This window comes from Gekko japonicus, unplaced genomic scaffold (assembly GCF_001447785.1).
Source record: "Gekko japonicus isolate JY-2015 unplaced genomic scaffold, Gekko_japonicus_V1.1 scaffold254, whole genome shotgun sequence".
In the NCBI taxonomy this organism is placed as follows: Eukaryota; Metazoa; Chordata; class Lepidosauria; order Squamata; family Gekkonidae; genus Gekko; species Gekko japonicus.
The window spans coordinates 350093-370258 of record NW_015172010.1 but is presented as its reverse complement, the minus strand read 5'-3'; the positions used below and the strand labels follow the sequence as shown (position 1 = coordinate 370258).

Genomic DNA, 20166 nt, shown 5'->3' with positions numbered 1-20166 from the left:
ATGGCAGGGGAAGAGACCAAGAATAAAGCTTAAAGCATTACTGGATGCAAAAGAAAGAGCTGATTTTGGCCCTCCAGATTATACCTTGTATTATAGAGCAGCAGCATGAGCCTGGATTAAAGACTGGATTACATTAGACAATCAAAGGCTCCTCAAATTAGAAGGCCACAATATGCAATTAGGTTGGCTTGGCATGCCTTTTTATGGTATGGAAAATTGGATTCCCATAAATACTAATGGCTGCTTTGTTAAAAGTTTGGGAACCAATTAAAAAACAATTTTATGGTAAGATGCCAAAACTAGTTGCTCCTTTAGAAGCTTTTACAAACCCTAAATTGGTAACGGAAGAACCATCTATGAGATATTCGGATTTATTGGATTCAGAATGTAATCTGAAATTACTTGAGGGTTTTAATTGGTGGCAGAAAGTACAGATTGAATCAAGGTACACTAAAGATATTGGCTTTTATGAGGAATGGTTAGAAATAGGTAAGCTAATGCTTGCAGATGATCAGAAATTTATAAAGAAAATGTATGTATTACTGCTGGACTATAAAATGTTTGATGAAACTGTTAAAAATGTAGTGATTTTGTGGGCACAGAATGTGGGTCATGCTATTCAGTTTGATCAATGGTCTAAACTATGGGGGAAAATATTAAAATCACAAAATCCATTGCGTACAAAGAAAACATTTATAAGATGTTTTGTAGATGGTATATAACTCCCGAAAAGTTAGCTAAATTTCACCCAAAATTTTCTGATAAATGTTGGAAGTCTGAGAACAAAACAGGAACATTTTATCATATGTGGTGGCTATGCGATAGAGCTAAGAAATATTGGGTGGGGATACATGAAATAGTACAAAAAGTTTTGAAATGTAATGTACCTTTTACTCCTGAAATATTTTTGTTAAACATTTTACCCGATAACTTTAAAAACGATGACTCTTATCTGTTAATATATATCACCACCTCAGCCAGAATATTATATGCCAAATATTGGAGGAGCCAGGAGATACCAAGTAAAGAAGAATTTATTAACAAAATATTAGAAGCAGCAGAGATGGACAAATTAACTTTAACTTTGAAGGACCATACTGAAGAGTCATTTGAAAACACATGGCGGAGATTCTACAAATGGTACGAGAACTATACCTATACTAAGACAGGACAAAGCATATAAACAAGGTGAAGAGAAGAATTAGACTTTAAGAACTTAACTTTTGACAATAATGGTTGCAAAAATATTGGTCTATTAAGGAGGTGTAACTTTTAAGTAACAGATAGTTGGCTTTAAAGTATATATTCACATATCGTACTCCCAATTTTATGTTAATTGTTGTGTTATATGTTTGTGTTATGTCTGTGTTGTAGAAAAAAATTCTTAAAAAAAAGAAAATGTAAAGCAAGGCTGACTTACATTTTCCCTAAAATTTAAAAAGTATTGATGTTGTTGTTGTTGTTCTTGTTGTTGTTGTTATTATTGATTTTTATCCCGCTCTCCCTGCTGAGGCGAGCTCAGGGCAGCTTACAACATTCATAAAACAGATACAGTTAAAACATCAGAAAACATAAAAATAAAATTAGCAATCATTTATAAAACAAAATGCTGGAACATATCAAGTAAAGAGCAACAGTTCTTTATGATGTAACTTGGGTGATTGTTGAATGCTATTTTTTCACACTAGCTCAGTTCTCATTGGTATACGGCAAGTATGGCTGGGGACATGATGGTAAGACCCAGGGCACAGGCTGGCAGCAAAGATGGCAAACCAGGGCATAGGGATAGTTTAGTTTAGTTTATTTCTACAGTCCTTAGACCAGTCATCAGGGCAGAGGGACATTCCTCGGTGTATGGTGTGGCTCCTAGTCGAACGTCTGGTGGAAGAGCTCCATTTTACAGGCCCTGTACATGACACAGATTTACAAAATTACAGACAGCAGTGAAAACAGATTTTTCCCCGCCCCTCCAGTAATGCTAGAATTGGGTAACATCTAATTTAATTGTCTTGCAACTAAGAGAAAATACATTTTAACACTGCATAATTAACCTATGGAATTCACCATTGCAAAGAATGGTGACAGAAATTAGTTTAAATGTTTTTTTGGGAGGAAAGTATACAAAGATGTAAAGGATAAGGTCTATCAGTGCCTGTTAATTATGACATATAAATGGAACAGCGTGTGGGGTGGCTATGGGGTGAGGTGGGGGAAGGCTTTGGGGCTACTGCCCTGGATTGAAGAATGTCAAATCCTGTAGATTCTCTAAACTCCAACCACCGACAATCAAATAAAAGGGGGGGACGCAAGATTTAAATTAAGGATTGGTAGTGTGTAAGTACTGTGCTCCCTAAAGGTCTCTTATTTGTAAACCTGCTATATCAAGGCTATACATATTTGTGAGGTCAATAGATTTCACTGTTTCCTAGATACTTTACTACCAATCAATCAACCTTTATTGGCATAACCAGATATTTTACTAGACAAGACACAGATGAAGATGAACAAAGATGTACTTAATAGGGTAAATGCTTTGTGTGGAAGGCTTCAATATAGGGCTGCCAATTCCCCCCGGGGGGCGGATTTCCCCCCGCTTTGGAGGCCTGATTTCTGCCCCCGTGGAATCGGGCCCCGGGGGAAACCCCACCCCCACGTGCACATCACAGGCAAGTGACGTCATGACACCGGGCACACTGGGGGCAGGGCCACAGCCATTTGAGGGGGAAACATAGAGTTTTCCCCTCAAATGGCTGTGGCCCCACCCCCAGCATGCCCGGCGTCATGACGTCACTTGCCTGTGACGTGCATGCGGCGCGCGTGCGCGCTCCAGGAGCCACCCTAGAGTCCCCCGCCGGCGAGGTAAGTTGATTTGGCAACCCTACTTCAATATATAAAGTAAAACTGTCTCTCAATTTCACCCCCCAAAGGTTACAAACTCCCCCCCCAAAGTAGCTACTTTGTAGCCGAGCTTCAAGTAAAGTAATTAAACCCTGAAGGAAGGCTGCTCTCTTACTACACAGAGCTCCTTTCCACAAAACCTATACACATCAGTTAGGAATGATGGGCCTTTAACAGAACGTTTATTTGTCACACTAAAACAAGCTTTCTTCCCTAAGCCGCTCCCCAAACCCTAACTAGAAAGGCAAATAAAAGCTAATACCCCTTTCCATAGCCACAAAATCCCTGTCCAAAGGAAAAAAGTTTATCTTCACCCCACTTAAGCCAAGGCTGGCTCACCCCTTCTCATCCAGTGGAGTTCCACGGGCTCTGATTGGCTGACAACCAGTTGGAGTTGCATGAGGCCTAAATCACAAGGATTGGTTCAGAACCCTGGAGGACAGATGGGACTGTTGAGGATCAGTGGCATACCTAGCCTATTTGGTGCCCGGGGCAAATAATTTTTTAACACCCCCTCTTGACTTATTGCTATCCTGTAGGGTTTTCAAGGCAAGAGTTGTTTGGAGGTGGTTTGCCATTGCCTGCCTCCACATTGGCCCTGCTTAGCTTCTGAGATCTGATGAAATCAGGCTAGGCTGGGGCTATCCAGGTCAGAGCCCCTCTTCTATACGACAAAATTATTTTCAGTAATAATCATGAAATAAAACAAATAATAATAATGCCGCCAAAATGGATTCAGGTGGGTAGCCGTGTTGGTCTGAAGCAGCAGAACAAAGTTTTTTCAGTGGCCAGAAAAGAAATGATGACAGTGAAAAAAATTATTTTATTTAACTTCATATGTATAAAAATGCCAGTAAAAAAAAAAATCAAATTCCAACATGCTATTCCATCATGAAAACCAACATGGTGTGGTGTTTAAAGTGTTGGAATAGGATCTGGGAAATCCAGGCTTGAATCCCCACTTGTGCCATGGAAGCTTGCTGGGTGACCTTGGGCCAGTCACATTACTCTCAGTCTAACCCTGACCTGGCTAGCCCCAGGACAGCCTGATCTCCTGAGATCTCAGAAGCTAAGCAGGGCTGATGTGGAGGCAGGCAATGGCAAACCACTGCCAAACATCTCTTGCCTTGAAAACCCCACAGGGTCACCATAAGTCAGTTATGACTTGACAGCAGCAACAAAAAAATCCATCACATTTTTGTAAGCCCAGCAGAACCAGTGCAGAGTACCCAGCAGTACCAGTGTAATCACGGAGTGTCCAGCACAGAATCACAGTCCAAGCGGGAAGGGGGGGCTGGAAGCCCAACAGAACTAGTACACTGTACAGCACCCAGCAAATCCAGTGCCCTTGTGGCAATGCCAGCTGCTGTCAAGCACAGACTCACAGTCCAAGCAGGGGAGGGGGGGGCTAGAAGCCCAGTAGAACCAGTGCAATGTACAGTGCCTAGCAAACCCAGTGCTTTCTGTTCATAATATTAACAAAGGTTTGCTACTATAGTACTTTTAAATATATTATGTCATCAAGCAGGATAGGTATGAGAAGGTTTTGAGACCAAGAAGTGAAAATAAAGGGGGGAGGGACACGGAAAAATTAGGTGGAGGGAGACCGAAACGTATGAGAAATGTGTGGAAAAGAGGGAGAGAAATTAAGAGAGGGAAAGATTGTTTTATCTTGCTGCAACAGTAGGATTACCACATTTTGAAAAGCAAAAAGGAGGACATATTTCCTGACTACTTCAAACAACTGATCACTATGACAAATCTCATTTTAAATTCCTGTACTATTTAAGCTGAAGCTTGCCTCCACTGGGGGACTGTAGGGTAAAACAGACTCAGTCTCCCAACCCAAAAAGGGGACATTTAATCAGTTTTTTTAAAAAACAGCCCAAAAGGGGACAGACACCAAAAAAATCTGGTAACCTTAGGCAACACCCTAACTACTGCTTTGCAAGATCTGGCTAAGCTGGGTGCAAGGAAAGGAAGAGAGAAAGGCTAGACTATTGAAGAAAATGACCTGCAGGCTGGCAATTTCTGTAGCAGCTTTCAGTGGGTTGGCTTGGTTGTTGATAAGGAAGTTTGCTTCAGTCTTGGAGAAAGGGGAAGTCTAGCTTATTGATCCGACGGTGCTTTTTGCTATGCTCTGACTTTCTTGCACCCTGACTGGCTGCAGCCAAAACTGCACAAAACATTCAGCACGAGGATGGCTTCGAGGGCCCCCTTCAAGAACCTTCTTCAAGCTGCACCAGGGCGGACCCCCGTTCTTTGGTATGCTGCCATCGTTGAGGATGATTACCACACTCCACCATTCCCATAGCCTTCTGTTCTGGCTGGCAACAACTGGACACAGTATAGTGGGTTAAAGGAATCACGGGTCTGATACCTCAAACCACTGTGATTCCATTATAGTTGCTGCTTCCATTCAGATATTTCCTAATAATTCATGCCATCTGCTCTTTTCAGTGCCTCAGCATACTGTGGTGATGTTTTCAGTTAACAACAAATTCAGAATCAGGTGATCTAAATGCCACCCAGGTATCCATTCTTACCTGTTGACTGTTGGCCTGAAAGATTTTTGTTTGTGCAGAATACAGAACAACTGGCTCCTCATTCTAGTCCTTTTTGGAATACCTCATTCACAAGGTAGGCAGGATGAAAGGATAAACCAGCTGTGATTGAGACTCTTCAAAATGTCTGTCTAGACATTATGATATACTCATCATAGTGCTATGAGAGCATGAGTATATGCTACGTCAGATCTTTCAGCAACAGTATCTTCATAATGAAATCAATGTGAAAGGCAGTGAGGTGCACTAGACAAAGTGTTATGCTAGGGCCATGGAAGCCTGGCTTCAAGTCCCTCCTAAGCTATGAAGCTCACTGGGTAGTCATATCCTTGTCTGCTGTCTTGAGCTGCTAGCAGAAGTCTGTGAGAGTCTAGAGGTATCGATGATAATAAGCCTCCTTCATTTTCATTCCTACCTGATAACACTTAAACTATCACCCTAGAACAACAGCTTTAAACTGTCTGGTACTTTCACATGAAAAGTTAGATTTGTGTGTAACAATGGCATTTTTTGTGATGATAACCATATTATTTTGTATATTAAATAATTAATTCTCTTGTGCAGGAATGTCTTGTTTTATTTTTACTAGTTTATATGCCATACAATACATGGAATGTTTTATTTTATTTCTGAATTATACTCATATAGCTCAGATCAATTTGTATTGCTAGATTTTTTTAAAATGTTGGAGCTACGTATCAATAATTAACTTTCTTCTTATTTATTTATTTATATTCCAATTTATATCCCGCCCTACCCCGCCAAAGCAGGCTCAAGGCGGCTCGTACACATAAAACACAGATTAACAATCAAATCATTAAAACCATTAAAACAATTCATTAAAACAATACACTATTGCATATTAAGTGCTAGCGACGTTAAGCAATGGTGGTGCTGCATGTGTGCATACCATATGGTGTTCATTTTGAGCATTGATCTTACTTGATGTGCACAGGCTGTCGATAGTTCACCAGGAACTAGGCTATACAGTTGTTACTAGTGACAGTTACTAGTGATGGTAACTAGTGATGGTGGTGGCTCCTAATTGAAAGCCTGGTGGAAGAGCTCCGTCTTGCAGGCCCTGCGGAACTGTAAAAGGTCCCGCAGGGCCCTGATCTCTTCCAGGAGCTCATTCCACCAGGACGGAGGCGCCACCGAAAAAGCCCTGGCCCTGGTTACAGCCAGCCTGGCATCCTTAGGGCCTGGGAGGGCCAATCGATTTTGATTCCCTGACCGTAGTGCTCTCTGGGGTATATATAGGGAAAGGCGTCCCTCAGGTAAGTCGGACCCTGGCCATAAAGGGCTTTAAAGGTAAGAACCATTACCTCTTGTACCCCACTTTCCCCATTTATACAGTACAGTGTTGGTACACAGGCTACCTATCCCAACACAGACAGTGATATCATTGCTGAATAAGCTACTGAAACCGAACAAAAGGTGTATGTGTTTATTTAGTAGTCCAAAATGAATTTCATTATTCCCCCCCCCCTTGAAAACAGAAAGTACAAAAACTTGGAACTCCATATAAGAGATAGCCAAACATTCCTAATGAATCTTTATTAGTTACAAGCTGTTCTTCATGTATGTGTATCTTAAGTTTTATAATGTGGCTAAAACAATTACATAGTTACTTTACTTGGCTTCTTGTAATGTCAACTGATACTTGACTTTTATCTTCCATATGTTCAAATAAGGCATTGGTCAACCATAAAAGCTTGCACAATGTCCTAGAATTTGGGGTACTTTTGCAGGGAGACTTATAGTGAGTCCTTCCTATCAAACCGGCAGTTGCCCACAAAGAGATCCATTTTAATCTTTACATGTACACTTAATGCCACTCGTTTCATGGTTTCCATCACATTGATAGGCATTCATGTAACGGTTTATGGTTCCACTAACTGCATATTTACCTTTCCAACCTGAAGAAGCATCTCCTGTGTGACAAGCTAAGCATGCTGTTAGGAAACACACATTGGCATGGGAGAAACCACAGAGGTGACAGCCACTCGGGATATATGCTCAAAGGTGCATTTGATACAGTAAGTGGTTGCCTGTGATACACATGCCTCTACAGACTTGTTAAGCAAGTCTCTTATCAATTCAGCAAAACTTACTTCATAGTATACATAAAAGTATACATAAACAGGACTGGTATATTGGGTATATTGGATCAAAGACCATAAAATTATTTTTCCACTGATAATAGGAACTTGACTTGGGCTTTGAGTACTCTTTTAACGTTATTGGGAATCACAGCTAAATCTGTTATTCTTTTAACTAGCAGGCCACTTTGTGAGGTATTCTTTCATTCAGTTGCAAAAGGAAGTATTTTGTGGAACATGTAGATAGACTTGGGTCCCTGCCACACGGCAGGGAAAACACTGGCCAAAGTGCGGCTTTTAAAAGCCGCACCAAAAAAGAGACGCTGTGCTCAAGCATGCGCAGTACGGCCGGAGGCCGGAGATGCGCCGGCGGAAAGACGCGCCGGCAATCCCACGGCTGGCAGTGATGCGGCCTTTCGGAAAGAACCACCTAGGTAGGTGGTTCTTTTTTGCTGCGGGGTTTGGCTGGGAGGGGCGGATTGGGAATGGGCTGGGAACGGGCACAGCACGATTCCCAGATGTTGCTGTGGGATCGCGCCCATTTGCTGCGGCCCCGATCCATCCCTCTCCCGGCCCAAAACGCCTTGTGCGAACAGGGCCTTGGATGCAAATCTTCTTGATTTTAGTGGCACCAGTTTCTACCCTCTGGATTGAATCTAATGCCCCCCTTCCACTAAACGAGGCCTTTTACTTAATCAAGGACTCATCGGTGAAATTCTTTTTTGTGCCATCAAGTCACAAGTGACCCCACAGGGTTTTCAATGCAAAGAAATAGTCAGAGGTGGTTTGCCATTGCCTGCCTCTGCATAGCAACCCTGGACTTCCTTGGTGGTCTCCCAACCAAGTACTAACCACAGCTGAGCCTGCATACATTTGGAGAACTGATGAGATTGGGCTAGCCTGGGCTATCCAGGTCTGGGCAGATTGGTGAATACTTGGCAAATTCCGTACCACATTTTAATAATTAATACATAACGATGTTCCTGCTATTGTGAACATTCTGAGAGTTTTCTCATATTAGCAATATGATGCTTATACCAAATTTTGTAAATAGAAGAGTGGTGATGGTGAACAGAGACCACTGAAGTTTTGCATGTAAATTAAATATGCCTTGTACTGCAACTGCCGCATGCCCATAGTAAATACATTCTTTGTAGTCTGACTGAACTCCATGGCTTACTATATCACAGGGCTACTTTGTCATGGAATCTGAAGCTATAAAAATTATGGCATGTTTGAACCACCCCATCCATTTACAATATTTCTCTTACATTTCAGTTTGAATGTCATATGCAACACTTTTAGTCAACATTGGAAGGGGTGCGTATGATGGAGGGCAACATCTGGATTGTTGTTAAGTCCAGGGGCTGTTTTTCTTGAAAACTATTATTTGTAAAGACTGGAGCCCAAACAGCTAGTTAGGCCAGCCGACGGGGCTTACACTAACCGAGCGGGATTCAACAGATTCCCATAATATGGTGGCATTAACCGGCATAGCACAATGTTCCTCAGTTTCAAAAGTCTTGGTACATGTAGCATGCAGGGAATGCTGTGCAAGAAGCACAAGCTCAACGTGCATTCTGATGCATGGAACTAGGTGAATAGGTGTTTTGATCTTGGTCAATGACTATATGTAGAACAAACAAAAATGGCCTTGGGACATGAAAACATGGAGAATAAACTCCGAAAGTACTTGGCTGTTCTTTTTGCAACTGGCTGCTTCTACCTTGTTAGTTTATTTGATATTTACACATGGCTTGTCCCCATTGCCCGGATGTTATGTTCCCCTTCCAGGAGTAAGAAGGATCTTCTAATCTCGCCATGAGGAGGGCAAAGGGTATCTAAATACAAATTAATTACAGCCATTTGTTGCTGTGATAACTATTAAAGTTACCAAGTATAACAAAGTTTGGGGCATCTTCTCACCTCTCTGGAATTAGTTCAGTTTGACACAATGTGAAGTTGGCATGAATGAAACCTGTCTTTTTCAAAGGACTTTTGAAGAGGACTCTCAAGTCTCTCCATATGGACAACGGTGTCATTGCTGAGGAGCATTTCTGATACAGTTTGACTATATGTTGTTATTTGAGTGCGTCTAGATGTCAGGCTGTGTGAAGTGGGAGGTTTAGCGCTGAACAATGCTGAAATGTTTGCTCAAATTATTTGCATATGGAGTGAAGTGACTTGTTTTAGATTAACGTTTCCTTGAAGTACATTTTACAAAGCTGATGTCAGTTGCTAACTGTGACCAATAATTTTATTAAGGCAAGATGTGAGTGGAGCTAAAAACTCCAAGAATCAACTGCACTGAGACAAAATTGTAAAAATCCCAGGGGTACTGATGGTGACCTTTACTGACACCAAGCTTACTAAGATTTTGTGATGGCCTTTGAGTAGTATAAATTATTCTTGATATTTATAGTTGCATGTGCCTCTCCAGGGCCAGTTTTGTGTCTTTCTGTTCCAGTACATGCCAGCTTTATAAGTTGTCTGGCATCAAAATGTTTCCAGGGAAACAGTCTCTGATGTCATCAGCAGTAGTAAACATGCAATAATACCAGATGGAAGGCTAAAGCCTATTGAACTTGGGCTATGCGTCTCAGGCTAGACAGAATACCAAAAGACTCATTCTCACATGCTGCGTTATTTTTTTTCTACATTTCTTTTCAATTAGGACGGTTTTCCACTTGAAAACTGTCCAGGACAGCTGATTCACTCATCTTATTTTAGCAATCAGTTTTGCTCATATTATCCAGTTGTTCATGCTTCTGTTGTTAACTGATGTGATCCATTTTTCACCAAAGCAACTGCATCCACAAAGACAAGTGGCTGAGGTCATACTAAAGAGGCATCCTGCTAGGACAGTGTAGCTTTTACATTTCCCTTTTCCAAGGAATTTCTGTTAGTTTTTCCAGCATAATATTTCACTTAGCTCACTTTCACAAATTTGTGAACAACCTATGTTTATAACCATATGATATTTACCATGAGGGCAGCATGGATTTCATACTTTAGTGGTCTGTTTATAATCCTCTCCCTGCTTACCATGGGATATTATTTGCTTTAATCTTGGTCAGGTGATTCTACTTCTATGTGAACACACAAAAAAAGGCTTATTTCAAATGCCGTGGGACAAGAAACTACTGAGGGGGGGCATTGAACCAGCAGTGAGGAAAACAATTAAGCTCCCCTTTCTCCTTGCCATTTCTCTAATCTCAATTGCTTCCTTTTGATTATAAAGCACTGGGGTGCTAAAACAAGTAGTAGTAGTAATATACAGCACAAATGGGAAAGGATTAGGGACAAGGAAAATAAGCAAACTCAGGATCCAACCATGCCAGAGGGAAATGAGACCTTGATTTTAGGGTTGCAATACGAGAAGGTGTAAGTTAGTGTGCAGGTTCAGGACAGCATTCTGCTTTTCAAGGACAAAAGCCCAGCTCAGCCCTCACACCCAATTCCAAAGAGGAGGAAAATGCAAATAAATACATAAATAAAAATTGTTTAGTAGTATCTGAAACGACATTCCGTTCTTTATTTCTTTCCATTGCTTTCAAGTGCTTATTTTCTCTTATCAGTTGTGATGAAATTGTAAAGGACTATACCCCTCCATGCCGCATTTCAGACAGAATAGGAGCCCTTTATGCTTTGGGGGAGAAGCAGGGGCCATGTGTGAATTTCAGTGCCCCCTGACTTTTTAAAAGCCCCCCCCAAAAAACTAAAAAATCCTAGCTACGGGCCTGGAAAGCAGCAAACTGAGGAAGAGTACTGTGCAAAATTCGGTCAGTTCTTTATAATCCTGTTCTTTAGTCATTCTATTTCACCCCCCCTCCAAAAAAAAAAAAAACTCCACCTCTCTGCTTGCAGGATACCATAGTCTGAAACCGAGTAGCTTGGCTGTACTACTGGCTTCCAGGAGACCGAAGGCTTCGTCTAACCGTCAAAACAAAGTATGAGCAACTACACCAGCCCAACCTGGTTCCTTTGCTTCCCGGAGCCACAACATGAGAGCCCCACTGGGAACGGATGTAGTTTGTCCAACAAGCCAGCCTGCTTTGTATCTGAACTCCAGTCAGAAGGGGCTCGCCGCGCATTGCCAACTGCAACCCGGTTCTGGAGAGAGGAACTAAGGCGAGCTCAGCCCAGTGAGAATTTCTTTCTCTTCTTAACTCTTCTCCGTTGTCGGGAGGTTTTCCCTTTCTTTCTCTCTCTCAATCTGCCCCCCCCCCCCAGCAATTTCTACCTGCTGAGGATGTGATGTCAGGGCCTGATTAGCCTAATGTATGCTGATCTCATGGGCTTGCCAGCCAATGGAGCAGCCGGGCTCTCCCCACCTGCTAGGAAGAGAATTCCATCATTCCTGGGATTCTTCTCTCGGCCAGTGCACGGCGGCGCTCCGCGCGGGGTTCCGAGCGCCACTGCTGACTCGGCAAGGCTCGCATTGTTTGGGGACCAGACGAGCGGCCAGCCAATCACCGAGGAGGGCGCTCCCCGGCGAGAGCCCGCGCAGCCGAGGCCGGCGGCCGGAGCGGCGAGCGGCGCTTGGTGGAGCGGCGGGGGGCACGTTGTTCGCCGCTTCCCTCCTGGCCCGGCACCGCAGGAGGGGAAGGCACCCAGCAGCGCGAAGCTCGTGCAAACTGGTAAGCGGGGGCACCGGTCAGAGGGACGCGCCGGGAGCGCCTTTTGGGAGGGGGGGGGACGGCGGAAACGCGGTGCAACTTGGTCGGGGGGAGCGCGGGGCGGGCAGGCTGGTGCCTCGCTCCCCGGATGCTTAGGAGCGGCTGGGCGGCCCCCTGCAGGAGCGCCGGCAGAATTGGGGACGAAGCCAGCTCAGCCTGGTCTCGTTGTAGGCCGAGTGTTTTGGCAGCGGATGGGGCGAGACTGGCCCCACGGTCCACGGGATGCCCTCATAGTGCCGGACCCAACTTTTGACATTAGTCTCTGGCCCTAAATTAGGCTCCCGGGACCTTCGGAGCTGAGATTGTCCCGAACTTGCTTCTGTAGATCGTTTTATAGTCTAAATATACACGCAAAGAGGGTGATGATGAAGGGGTGAGTTACACTGTCGAGTCTGGTGCGCTGTACAGAAATATCTTGTTCTGAGGGCTTTGTTTGACTTTTACTTAAGAATATTGAGCACCCGAAGAAATCCAGAGGGAATATCTGATGAAATGTGTTCTGACTCCCGGATCTAATTCTTAGGGAACCTGCCTGGGCCAGGACGCCTGGTTTAGTCTGCCCTCCTACCTAATTTTCTAAGAACGAAAGGCTGCCTGGTTTCATGTGATGTGCGCTTTCCTGTCTTTCTCAAGCCCGCTCCTTAGCTTTCTCCTTTACAGTGACTTACCCGCTTTTGTAGCACTCTACCTTTACTCATTGAGCATGAGCACACTGGCACAATAGGCAGTTCGGGACCAGCTACATGCCGAGAGCTGTACAGAATGCAGCAATAAAACATCCCTGCCTGGCTGTACGAAAAGAGGAGAGGTAGTAAAAGAGTGGTGCTGGGAGAGCACAAAGTGGCAGTCACAGTGCAGATCAGTGAAGTTCTGTATTGTTTCTGCCATCCCTGTCCTTACCCCGCCACTGCTCCATGTGTCTAGACTTGCCACAGGGCCCTGGCAGTACTCTCTGGTCCACAGCTTTCTCTAATGGGCAAGGTCTGACTTGCTAGATCTTGTAGTGACAGCTTGATGGTTTGCCGTTCTTCTTTTGGCCGTGATAGCAGTAGTGCTCTGCTCTTGTCCTCTTGTCTCTGGATTGTGCATCCCTTGCGCCCCTTTCTGACTCTCCAGGTCCAGTGTCGTTTCTGCTGTTTTTGGATAAAGTTTCTGCTTTATCCGTAATGTGGCTGTTTTCCTGGGTTTTTATCATTTCAGACCAATGAGAGCCTTTGTACGGAAAGTTCTTTTAAACACATTGCTACCTGTTGCCTAGTTGAAAATGAATGAAATGAATAAAGGGAGCATCTTCTGGTTTGGTTTGGTTCTGTGAAAATTGATGTAGTAATGCTGCCTGCACCCCATGGATGCTGTTCGCATTGTTGATAGGTATTTTATTTATTTGTTAATACATAATTCCTCAACAGTTGCGATGTAACTTGGTTTACATTCAGGGCACATTCAGACTGTGAGAGGCATGGGGAAGTTCCTTAAGGTAAAGTGTAATCTGAGTTGCAAGTCAATAAGGGACAGCAGCTGAAGAAGCCATGAAGGTGTGCAAGAAGTTACTTCCGGCCATGAAGGAATGTGAAGCTGATAAAGCTCTGCAGAATGGATATATACACACACACATATTTCTGGTTTCATGGTGGAGATTCTTGTGCCCCTTAAGAATGGGAAATGTGTTGCTTTTCTTGCTCGGTCGAAAACTTCATCCACACAAACCAATTTCAGCAGACTCCTCCAACAGGGTGAATTGGCAACATGATGGAATGTTGCATCCTGAAGAAAGAAAACTAAACTAACCTGCTTAGTTTTGAAACTGAATCATTGCAGGGTTTGTTTTTTTCCCTTCCAGGACAGTTAACAATTGCGGCTAGTTTAAAGGCACAGTTAAGTAGTTATGTAGAAGTGGAAGTGTCTGAAGGTCATTTAACTCAATCCTTTCCCACAGGGACACAGCACACTTTAGTTCACATTTCAAGCAGACAAATTTAATTGAAAATCATAATTTGCTTTTCTAATTAAGGAGGAGTTACAATGAAACCAAACAGTGGTTCTTCTTATGTAAAATTACGTATGAGGCTTTTTTCTGGGACAGGGTGAAAACACTTGCTAAAAAGCCCAATATGCCCTTAAAATACGCTGTAAATTTTTACTTGCTTGCTTATTAGTAGTCATAGAACCTGAAATCCTTCCAGTCCACCGCCTTACCCAGAGGCAGGATCTTCCACTATCAAACCACTCTTGCAGATCATATCTAAATTATAGTTTGGTATAATTGTAGAGCAGGTGAGACTAAGATGCTGGAAGCTCCTGTGAGGCAGGCCCTTAATGGAGATTTTTTTTTTATATGGATGTCATTGAATATCTTCCATGATTTTAAACTTCTGCTTTTCTCAGTTTACTGACATTCTGTTGAGGCTATTAGGCCATGACAATGTTGTAGGTAAAGTATTGGTTGAAGTGACAAGGAGCTATCATCTTTTTGTCAAAAAGAGGGATGCAGCATTCTCTGCAAGCAAGCAGGGTCAGCAGAGGCTCTTGAGCAGTGTCACTTTATGACTGTTTCTATTGAATGTTCTTTGGCTAATTACATTTCAGTTTGGATTAGACAATGGAGTGTGGTTGCTTGGTGGCAGGGAGGTCAGACTTTTAAAACCAGCCCGTAGTGGCTTGTTTGAGGTCTTCTATGAATGTTTTAGGGACTGATGAGTTAGGAAGATAAACGAGCACTTTTGAAGTGGAAGGAATGTGATATTTCCTCAAATCCATAGCTTGCATTCAGATGTCATGAGCATGGATCTGGTTTATTCCTGGACTCGTGTGCTCCCTCTCTCCAGCTCTCACGCACAGATCCAAGTTTGAAGTCCTCTTGTCTTTCCATCTAACCCTAGTTCATTGTGGTGTTCAGATGTGGCTGTTACTTTCTGAGTATTGGGGATTCTAAATCACAGTTTAGAATTGGTTTAGACTCCCAGTTATTCAAAAAGAAACATACTCGCCCTTGACCTGGATAGCCCAGGCAAGCCAAATCTTGTCAGATCTCGGAAGCTAAGCAGGGCTGACCCTGGCAAGTACTTAGAAGGGAGACCTCCAAGGAATACCAGGGCTAGGATGCAGAGGCAGGCAACAGTGAGCCACCTCTCTGAAACATCCAAACCCCATTAGGGGTCACCAGAAGTCAGCCATAACTTCCAGGCATACACGCACACAAAATACTTACCCCCCCCCAAAAAAAAAACCCAAAAGAAACATACTCCAGTTTATGAAAACACCCACATTTGGAAGTTATAACAAACTAGAGTTCGGTCGAAGATAAAGATCTTAAACAAGGAAGATTTAAATCACAGCTGCACATACAAGAGGAGGAGAAAAGGAAAGGGAGCATTGAAACCCGAGGATATGGGGCATGCGCTCATCATGAATAAACTCTGATTTGTTTGTGATGTCTGAAGAGAGCCATAGTGTTTAGTCACACAGAGGCAGGCAGAAACAGCAGTAGTCCAAGCTGTCGTGGTCCATATTGGAGCTGCAAGTGGGCTGTGAATGAATGAGTCAGTCTGCCATCCTGCTGTGGAACCTGGCAGGCAGCCAACATCAAGGTCAGAAGGTAAGCAGCAGGGCTTGTAGTAGGGCCATGGATGTGAGTTAAGCTGTTGTGTCTGAGCAGACCTGCCTAGGTGTCTATAAAATTCCTAAAGAGCTGACAAATCTATTTGGCATTAGCAGTAGCTTGCTTTTTTTTTTTTAAACCATGTTTTGTGCCTGCCTCTCTTTTATCTTTGTCTTATTATTGGACTCTGTATAGTTGTAAAAAACACTTAAAGTGATGGATTTTTATGTACTCTTGGAAGCACTGGGAACATGTTTCAGATTCCTAGGCACCAGTATCACATTTTTAGGCACCCGGGACTTTTTCAGGGTTGTCTCACGGATTTTAAGCTAAATGTTCTGGATTGTGTGTTGCATAGCAATGATGACTTGGCTTGTTAGGCATGCAGAGCTCTGGGAATGCCAGTTGTCTTACAAAAGAATAAACGGAGAGATTTCTCTTGATCTCCTGTCCTGTTTAGTGTAAATGAAAGCAATGGATAGGTGGGCAGGGTGACCAAGACAATATGAATAGAGGCAGCTGTCCTATAGACCCCGTGGGTAACTACCTTTTCTGGACAGCCATTATGAGAAAGCAAGGGATGTTAGGTGGGTGGGGAGCTGAACTCCCACCCCATGGACGTCTCTGTCTTCTGTAAGTTAGGAAACAGACCAATCTTTTTCTTGATGTTTAACTGACACCATCCATTGTTTGTCGAAAAGAGCAAAACAGGATGGCAAGTTGGTAGCTTTATATATTCATGGTGCTGAGAGTCAGTCATCCAGCATGACCATGACCATAAATGCTTTTAAAGATCCTTTTCATATGGGCTTTTTAGCTCACTTTGTCTTCTGAAGGCAAATAGGCTTTTAAAAAAGGTTTCATACACCTTAAGGGTAAAACATTGTCCTCCTGCAGTTAATGAATCCTTAATCTGGGGTGTGTGTGCATTTCATCTTCTACATGTGTGAAACCTTTAAAAAATCCTTTGCCTGCAGAAGCCATGGATTTAAAAAGTCTGTATGAACAAGACCTTAGCATCAGTTGGCATCAGTTAACTGATGTTGGCATCAGTTAACCATGTGGAAGCTTATCTGCTTCGACTCTATCTCTCGTCGCAGATTGTGGGAGAAGTTATTGAACACCAATATTGACCGCAGACTACTGGGATTGATTATGGCTCTCTATTCTAATACATCTGCCTTGGTCCGGGTGAATTCTTCAGGAGTCAGGACAGACTCTTTTCCAGTGCAGAAGGGAGTTAGACAGGGATGTTTGTTGGCCCCCTCCCTGTTTAACATCTACATTAATGATTTGGTGCCGTTTCTTAAAATGAGAGCCAGACATTCTCCGTATCTAGCTGGTCTTCCTATACCACTTTTACTCTATACTGATGATGCTGTTTTGTTGGCAACATCTGAAGTTGGACTGAGGTCTACTGTCAATGCCTTTCTGGACTATTGCAAACAAGAAGAGCTTGTCGTGAATTATGCAAAGTCCAAGGTTCTTCGCTTCTCTGCTAAGAGAAGAAGAGGTCTTCTGTATCTGAGTAGGCCCTATGCACCTCAGTGGTGTCATGAGGAATCATGATGCCAATGAAAGTCCCACAAATTCTGAATGGAGGATTCTGAATGCATTAGAAACAAGACTGAGCTATTTGGAACCCCCAAATCCCAGGGAGAAATTCAGATGGACCATTTAAGAAACATCCCTAATTCCTTCCCAAACCTGCAGAGTCTGAACCAGAAAGCAAAGGAGCAGGAGGAGGTGGCTGAGAACCAAGGATGGATATAAACACTGGAGAAGAGCTGGCAGGCTTGGGTTGCTGAGTAGGGTTGCCAACCTGCAGTTGGGGCCTAGAGATCTCCTGGAATTATAACTGCCCTCCAGGTGACAGAGACTAGTTCCCCTGAAGCAAATGGCTGTTTTGGAGGGCTGCATGGCATTATCCCAAAGTGAAGTCTCTCCTGTTCCCAAATCCTGCTCTCTTATTTATCTCAAGGAATTTCCCAACCCAGAGTAGGCAACCCTACCGGGGAACAGTGGGGAGCAGAAAGCAGGGGTTTAAATGGCTCCCTGCTTTCTGCTCTTCAGGAACCACTATGAACTGCATCAAAATTAATGGAAGTTCATGGTGGTTGTTCAGTTCACAAACATTGCTTTGCAAACCCTGAACCAGCCAAAATTCATGATGAACTTTAGTTCATGAACTGGTTCATTTCTCTACTGATGGGCCATCCAGGGCAGGGCAGGGATAAACCTTCCATTTCACAATATTAATTGGCCCCAAGTGTAGTTAGGTAATTTTTAATCCCTGGGCTCAGCCTGGGTTTTATGTGATTGTGATTATGCACCTTGTCATATGTTATGTTTATTTTATGTGCTTATTTTATCCCCCTTTTGCATCTTCTCTTGGTCAAGACTTCGGTCATATAGACCTGTAATAAATTGAATTGAATAAATAAAGATTAATTAAAGTTAGACTTTAAAAAAATGTGTACTGATTTTCAAGTAAACTTTTTTGTGTTAAATATTGTATGCTATATTTTTTCAAGGCGTTGCTAATGAAGCCCCTATATTATGATTGTCCACTGGCTATTGAATGGAAGAAACCTTTTTCTCCAAAAAAATGTGTACTGATTTTCAAGTAAACTTTTTTGTGTTAAATATTGTATGCTATATTTTTTCAAGGCGTTGCTAATGAAGCCCCTATATTATGATCGTCCACTGGCTATTGAATGGAAGAAACCTTTTTCTCCTTTTGTTGTTCATTCTTCAGACAGTAATATTATATTATCCTCTTCCATTCAGGATCCTGCCAGGAATGGAGACTCCACTGGATGTTTTGTCAAGAGCAGCATCCCTAGTGCATGCTGATGATGAGAAACGTAAGTCTAAAACTGAACTTATGGCTTCACTCTGAGTCTTGGTAAAGTACAGCTGCTATGTACTTGGTTTGGGTTCTGGCCAATCAGCCTTCCACAGTTTCAAGATAAAATGCATACATGAATAGAAATTATTTAAGAATTTTTTTAGTCTGTAAGAGACTTCTAAATGGATTCACTCTGTGCTATCAGTTTATTGTCTTTCTCGTAGAGCTTTGCATGCATGTGACGGAGAACAATTGTTGAAATTCTGTTAATTTAGAAAGTGTTATATAATTTTTTTTTTTTTGCTATCAAGTCACAGATGATTTATGGCAACTCTGTGGGGTTTTCAAGGCAAGAGACGTTCGGAGGTATTTTGCCATTGGCTGCCTCTCTGTAGTGTCCCTGGACTTCCTTGGTGGTCTCCCATTCAAACACTAGCCAAGGCCAACCCCGCTTGGCTTGTAAGATCCGATGAGATCAGGCTATCCAGGTCAGGGCATTATACAAGTTCCAGGGGGAAATCACTAATAGTTCCTCCAAAGTAGACCAGTTGCAAAGTAACTTACAATGATACAAATGACGATTCAGAAAACTAGCTTTTGTTTTTTTCAGGATGAAATAAGAACACCAATGGCAGCCTTCGCCTAGCGTTCTGTTAAAATCCCACTTTGAGACGTCCCTTGCTTTTTCATAGCCAGTCGACATTAGACTTGCATAAGAGCCACAGCTTTGCTACTGCATTGTCAAAAGATGCCATGGTGTTACTCTTGGTGCAGATGTTTAGAATTGCAATATCACTATGAAGGGTTAATCGAGAGTTATAGCGAACAGGTGATTGGATCGCCTCCTGTTATCCGTTGAAGATTAAGGGAGACTTTTTAGTTACTTACTAGGTTCTGTCTTAGGCTGCATCCATTTTCAGTGCATAAACTATACCACCACAACAAGCTTTGTGAACTGCTAGTGAAAATGAAACCAGGTGCCAAAAAAAGTGAAGCTGGAAGAATTCCCATATAAACCATTTCAAACATTGATGTTGACATTGACCTGTGATTGTTTGTTTCTAACACTCAGTGGGCACTGTACAAATAGTTACCAACAAACAATAGTGATGGTTATTTGCCTATTTTGTTGACTTAAGGTTATTCATCTCTTGATTAATCAATATTCTTACATATGAACTGGTTTCTTCAGTTCTATAATTCTTCTGTAGGCTTTGCCCTGTGTTCCAACTCTGCCTGTTCTGTATTTTATAATTCTTTTGCAGGCTTCACCCTCTGTTCTCTTCTGTGTACTTGACATGGAGAATCTGTAGAAAGAATTTGAGGAATAGTATATATACACTGACAGTATGCTATTGCTGCATCTTTCCCTTTGTGCATATTTGTGTGTTCTAGGTAGGCTGTGTACATGAGTTTTTATGTGCATTAAAGGTCCAGACTTGTTAAGTCATATGCTAGTGTGTATCCTAATGTT

General features: G+C 42.7%; 1 protein-coding gene across 2 annotated transcripts in view; it reads left to right on the top strand.

Annotated features, from left to right (window-relative positions):
- VGLL4 (vestigial like family member 4) overlaps window positions 1–20166 on the top strand; it is a 148696-nt gene that overhangs the window by 8062 nt on the left and 120468 nt on the right. The window contains exons 1-2 of one of the 2 annotated variants that reach the window (XM_015420243.1): window positions 11939–12204; window positions 18632–18708. In XM_015420243.1, coding sequence (XP_015275729.1) covers window positions 18645–18708 — 64 coding nt within the window. In that variant the 5' untranslated portion in view covers window positions 11939–12204; window positions 18632–18644. Of the gene's footprint in view, window positions 1–11938; window positions 12205–18631; window positions 18709–20166 lie in introns of those variants that run through there. The other variant, XM_015420242.1, reaches the window with a different exon arrangement.